The sequence below is a fragment of the Trachemys scripta genome, chromosome 24, assembly GCF_013100865.1.
Source record: "Trachemys scripta elegans isolate TJP31775 chromosome 24, CAS_Tse_1.0, whole genome shotgun sequence".
Classification (NCBI taxonomy): Eukaryota; Metazoa; Chordata; order Testudines; family Emydidae; genus Trachemys; species Trachemys scripta.
The window spans coordinates 15,032,096-15,040,830 of record NC_048321.1 but is presented as its reverse complement, the minus strand read 5'-3'; the positions used below and the strand labels follow the sequence as shown (position 1 = coordinate 15,040,830).

The 8,735-nt window shown below is 65.9% G+C and overlaps 1 protein-coding gene across 1 annotated transcript in view; it reads left to right on the top strand.

The window, feature by feature from the left end:
- Positions 1–331: 331 nt before the first annotated feature.
- CIC (capicua transcriptional repressor) overlaps positions 332–8,735 on the top strand; it is a gene marked incomplete in the record, with an annotated part of 27,086 nt that continues 18,682 nt past the window's right edge. The window contains 2 exon segments of the mRNA XM_034756589.1: positions 332–478; positions 2,539–5,045. Coding sequence (XP_034612480.1) covers positions 2,573–5,045 — 2,473 coding nt within the window.

Here is an 8,735-nt window from a genome sequence, read left to right as displayed (position 1 = left end):
TCCTCGCTCCTCGCCAGGTAAACAAGTCTGGGCCTGGCCCCGCCCCGCCCCTTCTCTGCTATTGGCTACTGTACCTCCTGCCCCGGCCTCCTTTGTCCGCCAGCGGCCGCTCATTGACTACTGTAAGTGTCACTCGAAGGGAAGGGGCAGGATGAGCCTGGGATCGTACTCGCCTCTCCTCGCCTCTGAATGGCCACTGCTACTGCCACTCGTAGGGGCGGGCCGTGTGCAGGGCATGCCTCGTGCCCGTTGGCCCTCGCGGCTGCCAGTCAGAGGTTTGTGAGCGCTGATTGGCCGGCGGCTCCAGCTGGTCCAGATTCATTCACCATTTTGTCTGTTGGAGTAAAAGGGGCTCGGAGGGGCCGAGAGGGGCTCGGGCTGGACCATCCCGTGGTGCGGGGGGGACCGGGTTGTACCAACCCCCTGGATAGGGGGCAGGGCTGTACTCGGCTCTCCCTCCGACGGGTGGGGCAAACAGGTAAGGGGGCCCCGGGGCGATACCAACCCCCCCGTCAGAAAATGGGGGGAGCCCCCCCGGGCGGTACCAACCACCCCCCCTCTCAAAATGGGGGGAGCCCCCCGGGAGGTACCAAATAACCCTCCCACCCGAGAATGGGGGGAGCCCCCCCGGGCGATACCAGCCCCCCGAAAATAGGGGGACCCCCGGGCGGTAGTAACCAACCCCCCCGAGAATGGGGGGAGCCCCCCTGGGCGGTACCAACCAACCCCTCTCTGAGAATGGGGGGAGTCCCCTGTGGCGGTACCACCCCCGAGAATGGGGGGAGCCCCCCTGGGCCAGCCCCCCTGAAAATAGGGAGAGCCCCCCGGGTGGTACCAACCAACCCCCTCCTCTAAGAATGGGGGGAGCCCTCCCCAGGCGGTACCACCCCCGAGAATGGGGGGAGCCCCCCGGGCGGTACCAACCACCCCCCTCTCAAAATGGTGGGAGCCCCCTGGGAGGTACCCACTCTGAGAAGGGGGGGAGCCCCCTGGCGGTACCAGCCCCCCTGAAAATAGGGGGAGCCCCCCAGGCAGTACTAACCAACCCCCGCTCTGAAAATGGGGGGAGCCCCCCTGGGTGGTTCCAACCACCCCCCTGAGAATGGGGGGAGCCCCCTGGGGTGGTACCAGCCCCTCCTGAAAATAGGGGGAGCCCCCCGGGCGGTACCAACCAACCCCCCTCTAAGAATGGGGGGAGCCCCCCCAGGCGGTACCATCCTCAAGAATGGGGGGACCCCCCTGGGCGGTACCTACCAGCCTCCCCAAGAATGGGGGGAACCCCCTGGGGAGGTACCAGCCCCCCCGAAAATAGGGGGAGCCCCTGGGGTAGTACCAACCCCCCTGAAAATGGGGGGAGCCCCCCGGGTGGTACTGACCCCCCCCGAAAATGAGGGGAGCCCCCTCCCCCGGGCAGTACTAACCTTCAATAGTGTGGCAGAAAAGGGCTGCACCATTTTTTTGCAGGGTGGGCAAAAGGGTTGTGTTGCTATTATGGGATGGGGTTTCCCGGGTGAGAGGGACCCCCTGGGATAGTATTATGGAGTGGAGAGTGGTGAGCCACTCAGGAGACCCCAGCATGTGTGTCCGGGGGGAGCTGGGGGCGAAGGGGGTTCTCTGGGCCTGATGAACTAGGGGAAATGGGGTCCAGGGCAAGGGGGGTGTCAGGATGTCCTCGGGGGGCTGGGCTGTCAGTGTTGGGGCTGGGTGAGATGAGTAGGCGAGGCAGAAAAGGCGGACGGGGCTGGCCTGGGGGGTGTTGGGATTGGGGTTCTCTGGTATTGGGGGGGGTTGGTGGTTCTGGCCCCATTTCCTCCCAGAGGGGCCAGGCCGGGGCCAGCCGCTGTCCCGTCTAAGCGGGGGAGGGGATGGCATTCCAGCCACTTCTGGGGCTCTGCTGAGATTGGGGGGCAAGGATCGTCCCCGGGCATCTCTGCAGCTGGGACATCCCACCCGCATTTACACACTGGGGGGGGGGGGCTTTAAGATCTGCACGTGGGCAGAGATTTCCCCCCCCCCCACAACCTTGGTTAACCTCTTCCTGCCTGGGGTAGGCTGGGCTGGGCCAGGATTCGGGGCAAACAGGCACGGGGGTGGGGGGGGGACATAGCCCCGTGCCCTGAACAGGGTGTATAAGGGGATGTTCTTCTCCCACACAGGAGCTTGCTGGCCCCCCCAGGAGCTCACTTCCCCGCCATTCCCCAAGTGTGGGTGGACACAAGGTCCCAGCACTGTCTCTGCCCCCCGGGACTATACACAAACTTTCCTCCTGCCAGTCGGGATGTGGGGGGAGCCCCGGGCTGGGCTAGCAGGGCTGTGGGTTGGAGTTGAGGGGCCCCGGAAGAGCTAGGGGGGGCAGGGCTGGGCTAGCAGGGCTGTGGGTTGGAGTTGAGGGGCCCCGGAAGAACTCGGGGGGGCAGGGCTGGGCTAGTAGGGAGCTGTGCGTTGGGGTTCAGGGGGCCCAGCAGAGCTGGGGGAAGCCCTGGGTTGGGTTGTCCAGACCTCACCCCTTGACCTTGTCTCCTGCTCCCGTCCTCCCAGGTCCTGTGTATCCACCCGGCCTGGAGGCTGGAAGATGAAACCCGCGAGGAAGGCTGCCACCTCCTCCTCTTCCTCCTCGTCCAGCAGCAGCAGCCGCTCTCCCCCGTCCACCCGGGCCAAGACCCAGAAGCGCAGGACGGCTGAGGGGGGGCCCAAGCCGGCAGGGGAGGAGGAGGGGGGCGGGGGAGGCGGGGAGGAAAGCCCTGCCCAGCCCCCGCCCTTGCCAAGCCCCCATCTCATGCCAGTGAAGATGGACCCCTACGAGCCGCCCGAGGGGGAGCCGGGGTGTGACGACCCTCCAGGGGAGCCCCCTCTGAGCCGCAAGACGGCCACCTTCAAATCCCGAGCTCCCCGCAAGAACCCGGCGGCCGGGGAGGAGTGGAGCGGGTCCGAGGGCTCCGGGGCGCCTGGCGAGGAGGGCGCTGGGCACTGCCCCTCCTCCAGCACCGACACGGCCAGCGAGCACTCGGCCGACGAGGACGCCAAGGGAGCCGGGGGGGAGTTGTGGGGCCCGGCCCCCGGCCCCAGCGATTATGATCTGCGGCTGCTGCGCTCGCAGCGGGTCCTGGCCCGGCGCCAGGGCATCTTCCAGCCAGCCGTGGTCAAGCACATCCGGCGTGGCCAGGACCTGGGACTTCAGTTCGCCGGCGACCGGGCCATCACCTACTACGAGGGGGCGCTGGGCTCGGGGGCCCTGGACGTGGTCCTGGACACCACGCCCCCTGCGGGCGCTGTGGCAGTGGGGGCCCGTGTCTGCGTCAGCGTGGCCCCCGAGGAGACGGCCTACTACGAGGGCACCGTGCTGGAGGTGAGCCTGAAGCCGGCCTCCTACAAGGTGCGTCTCGCCGGCCTCAGCCCGGCCCCCCGCAAGGACACGGTGTGGGTGCCGCGCTCCGGCCTGCGGCTGCTTCGCCCGCCCTGGAGCCCGGCTGTCGCCGCGCCCCCCAAGCCAGAGGAGGAGGAGCCTCCCTGCCCTGAGCCCAAGCAGCCGGAGGACGCCGAGGTCTCCAAGATCAGCGCCGGCGTGCGGGGGGCAGGGGAAGAGAAGCCTCCGGCCGCCCCCCCGCAGCTGCTGTCGCCCCCCAAGTCCCCGGCCTTTGCCCGCCTGCCGGAGCAGGCCTCCCCGCTGCTGAGCCCCGAGGCAGGCGGCAGCCGGAGCAGCAGCGTGGTGTCGGTGGAGAAGTGCAGCACTCCGGGCTCGGCGCGCTCCCGCACGCCCCTGACGGCCGCCCAGCAGAAGTACAAGAAGGGGGACGTGGTCTGCACCCCCAATGGCATCCGCAAGAAGTTCAACGGGAAGCAATGGCGCCGGCTCTGCTCCCGCGAGGGCTGCATGAAGGAGTCGCAGCGGCGTGGCTACTGCTCCCGCCACCTCTCCATGCGCACCAAGGAGCTGGAGAGCCTGTCGGAGGGCCGGGCCAGCGGGCTGCGGGAGGGCAGCGCCGAGTTCGACTGGGATGAGACGTCCCACGACAGCGAGGCCAGCAGCGCCCGCGGCGACTCCCGCCCCCGCCTGGTGGCGCCGGCCGACCTGTCCCGCTTCGAGTTCGACGAGTGCGAGGCGGCCGTCATGCTAGTGTCGCTGGGCAGCTCGCGCTCGGGCACCCCGTCCTTCTCGCCTGTCTCCACCCAGTCGCCGTTCTCGCCCGCCCCCTCGCCGTCCCCCTCGCCCCTCTTCGGCTTCCGGCCCGCCAACTTCAGCCCCATCAACGCCTCGCCCGTCATTCAGCGGGCGGCTGCCCGCAGCCGCCATGTCAGCGCCAGCACGCCCAAAGGGGCGGGGGGCGGCGTGCTGAGCCCCGAGATGCTGCACCACGCCCCACACCGGGAGCGGCACTCCTCGGGCATCGTGCCCACCTTCCAGACCAACCTGACTTTCACCGTGCCCATGAGCCCCAGCAAGCGCAAGGCAGAGGCGCCCCATGGCGGGCCGGGTGGGGGCGCCGACTTCCAGAAGAGCGACAGCCTGGACTCGGGGGTGGAGTCGGTCTCCCACACCCCCACCCCCTCCACGCCTGCCGGCTTCCGGGCCGTCTCGCCCCCCGGCCCCGGGCCCTTCTCCTCCCGCTCCCAGCAGGCCTCGCCGCTGCTGCTGCTCTCCCCGCCAACCGGGCTGACCTCCGACCCCAGCCCCACGGTGCGCCGGGTGCCGGCTGTGCAGCGGGACTCGCCCGTCATCGTCCGCAACCCCGACGTGCCGCTGCCCTCCAAGTTCACAGAGAAGCCGCGGGACGGGCGGGTGGGCAGCCCCCGGCTGGGCAAGGTGGGCACCAAAGAACAGCTGCAGGTGCCGGTGCCCATCAATATGGGGCGGGCGCTGCCCTGCAGCCAGCCCAGCGCTGTCCCGGCCCCGGAGCAGGCACCCCCCGTCTTCAGCGTCTCCTCGCCCTTCCAGCCAGTCGCCTTCCACCCCTCCCCGGCCGCCCTGCTGCCCGTCATTGTGCCCAACGACTACTCCGGGCCGCCGGCCCCCAAGAAAGAGATCATCATGGGCCGGCCTGGCACAGGTAAAGGACCTCCGAGGGGCCCTCAGGCCTGGCCTCAGCGCGGTGCTGCAGGGAGCGGGATGGGGGCTCAGGAGGGGGCACTCTTCCCTCTCGTATACATTGCTCTTGAACCTGCACATCTGTGCCGGGAGAGGGGTCCCTGTATGAACAGCTCCTGCGCCCCACCCCAGAGGTGGCCGCATCCCAGTGCCGGGTGAAGGGTCCCTGTATAACCAGCCCCTGGGACCCACCCCAGAGGTGGCCGCATCCCAGTGCCGGGTGAAGGGTCCCTGTATAACTAGCCCCTGGGCCCAACCCGAGAGGTGGCCTCATCCCAGTGCCGGGTGAAGGGTCCCTGTATAACCAGCCCCTGGGCCCCACCCTAGAGGTGGCTGCATCCTCGTGCCGGGTGAAGTGTCCCTGTATAACCAGCCCCTGGGCCCCACCCCAGAGGTGGCCGCATCTCAGCACTGGGCGAGGGATGCCGGGTTAGGAGTTGTGCCTAGTCTGTGGGCTCAGCTCAGCTCTCGACATCGATCTCTAACCTAGTTCAGCCTAAAAGGCAACCCCCTCCCCCCCCAACGCCCTCTGGCTGGGGACGGGGTCTGGGGTCAGTGGGTGGGATGGGAGGAATGTGGCTGCGTGTGATGCTGAACGTGCACAGCCCTGGGTGTGTGGGTGTGTGAGAGACGCCCGTGCCCTGAAGGGGACGCTGTGTGTGTGTGTGTCTCGCGCTGACTGGCCTTGGGGGCTCAGTCTCCCTCTGGTTCCTCACGTGGCTGCCACCAAACCCTGCTGGCACCCGCCCCCACTGTCCGGTGCTGGCCATGCTCACTCGCCTAGGCTGGGGTGGGGCGCCTCGGTGATTCTCCATGGGGCTTTTTTTCTTGCATGCTTGTTCTTACCCAGGCCTGGATCTCTGGTGCAGGGCTTGCATGTGGGACTCGCACGCTCAATTTTGCATAGCCTGGGGCTCTTGGGGCAGCGTTCGCACACTAGCCCTCTCATATGCTCATTCTTGCACAGGTCTGGGGTTCCCAGTGCAGGGTTCACACACTCGCTGTCGCACTGAGCCGGGGCCCAGCTCCCTGCCCCAGGGTTGTGGGTGTGAATGGGCAGCTCACGCGCTCCCCTCCCATCACCATCCCTGCAGGAGTGGGGATGTAGTTTGCCGTCTCCTGGCAACCGGTAACCAGAGCGACCATCTCCCTGTGCTTCCAGCCCTGTCTCTATTTATATTGGAGAGAGTGGGGTGGGTGTGCAAGTGGGCGTGCGATGGGGTTGCACGAGTTCAGGGGACATGACAAAGCCGGCCTCTCCAGCTCCCCAATCTCTCCCCAGTGCACGTGTGGCTGGCACAGATGTGCACCAAAGCAGTTGCATACATAACATACTTACACGGAGCACACTCATGAACACAAGTGTGTTATGCCCGGTTCACGTGTCATTTGCATGGACAGAATGTTTCACAGACCCCCTCACCTTAGTCACAGCCCTGTGGTGCACACGTGGCTCTGGCACACCTAACACACTGTGCTCACACCTCGCCTGCTGCTCCTGCACACTTGTGCACACCTGTCCTGGCAGCTCCAGGCTGTCAACTGTGCATAGCGTGTATACAGATGCCTCCCCGTTCCCACAGACACGAATGTGTTCTCCACACAGATGCTGGGTGTGGGCACACCGCCTAGACGCTCCGACGCGTTATCCACACCTGGGTCTCACAGCAATGGGGTTGGGGGTTCACCTGGGGGGGAGGGGGTGCAGGCTCACACCAGCCCTCAGCCACAGCGCCACGCTCGCCGGGCTGGAGCAGCTGCTCACACGCACAAGGCCCGGTGGCGCTGGGTGTCTCTGGCGCAGCCGTGCCCGGGCAGCTTTGCACGCATCGCACGTTCACCTGCCATCTCGCACTCCTTTGCACTCCCTCCCTCCCCCATTCACTGTTGTCTGCTTCTGCATGTTCGCCTCCCCCGGGGGGGCGTCTTGCACACTCACACTGGCATTGCTGGGGGGGTACTTGGGCTCTGGGTTGCCCTGGAGATCCCATGGAGTCCTTGGCAACGGCTGCTGCTTTCTGGGAGGGGGTGTCTGGGGTTGCCAGGGAGACCCACATCCTTCCTGTGTGGGGCAGGGTTGCCCCAGGGTGGGGGAGGGTGGACAGGCTGTCCCCTAGTTCCTTTCGTGCCCTCATGGTCGGGTCGCTCCCCCCCCAGTGTTCTTAGGGGGCCCCTGGCTGCAAGATGTGTCCCTGGTGGCCACTGGAACGTCCCACGGGCCATCCCCCGTCTCTGCCCTCCAGAACTGTGTGGGGGGAGGGGGACCCCAAGCCTATGTGTCCCTGCCGCCCCCTGCTGGAGGGGCCAAGTCCTGCTGTGTGTGTGTGTGTGTGTGTGTGTGTGTGTTACACATTGTACATTGTGGGTGGTTCTGTGTGTGTTGTGGGCTGTCTCCTGCTGGCTGTGTGGCGTGTGGGTTTGTTTCTGTCCAGGGGGTGCGTGTTCTTATTCTTTGGGTGTGTTGTCGAGTTGGTTACTGTCTTGTTCTTGTTGTGTCTCTGCTCTACGTGTCTGAGTGTGTTAAACTGCAGCTGTGCGTAGTGTGATGTTCCAGTGCAATGGCGTGTGTGCGTCCGTCTCAGTGTATCTTGTCTCTTTTGTGGGGTGTAGGTGCGTGTGCATATATCGCCTACTGTACAGTCGTGTCTCTCTCTGCGTGGGTGTCTCTCTGGTGTGTCTGTGGGTGCTGGCGGGGGCTGTTTGTGTGTCTCTTGCTTGCTGTGTGTATGTGTGTGTGTGTTTTGGGGTGGTGGTTCTCTCTCACATGTGTGTTGTGTGTTTGCGCCTCCTCCCACATGAGCTCTCAGCCCGGGGCTGGGTGGGGTGGGGTTGCTGGGCTCTCTCCGCCTCCTCCCCATTGACCCGGGGGATGGGGGACTGCCTGCCCGGGGTGTGGGCAGAGGCTGTGTTGACTCTTACCAGGCCCAGCAGCCTATGTGGGGAGTGCGCACGGGCCCCGGGTTGGCAGGGCCCCAGGACGTGGGGGCCACGGCCTCCCTGGCAGGGCCGGCACCTCCCCCCGCCCCCGGGGGGAGCGTATCCCAAGAATGCAGCTGGGCCCCCAGCGAGTGGTCGGCGGGCAGCCAGCGCCCTTGGGAGCGTGTGGGTGTGTGTGGTAGAGTGGGTGTGTGTCTGTGTCAGTGTGTGGGTGTGAGAGCGCGGGGTGTGTGTGTCTCCAAGTCTGTGTGTGAGCGTGTCAGCATGCCCAGCTGTGTGAGCAAGAGGGAATGCACGTGTGTGTCAGTGTCAACGTGCCCACGTGTGTGTACCTATGCACAGCTCTGTGTGAGTGAACGTGCACCGCTGTGTGTGAAAACATGCTAGTGCACACCGCTCTGTGCGTGTGTCCGTGCCTGTGTGTGCGTGTAAATGCAGGTATTTGTGTGAGAACATATGAGCATTTCATGCCCACCAGGAGCATCAGTGGGAGGCCGGGGTGGGAGTGTGGTTGAAGTGCAGGCAAGCGTGGCTGGGTAGCACACACTGCTGTGAGTGTGTCAGCTGCGGGAGTTTGGGGTGCGTGAATGTTAGAAGTGCATACGAGTGGGTGTGTGGAGCATGAGCGAGTGCACGAGTGTGTGTGTGTGTGGAGCGTGAGTGAGCGAGTTAAATGTGCACACGAGTGTGTGTGGAGCATGAGCGAGCGTGTTAG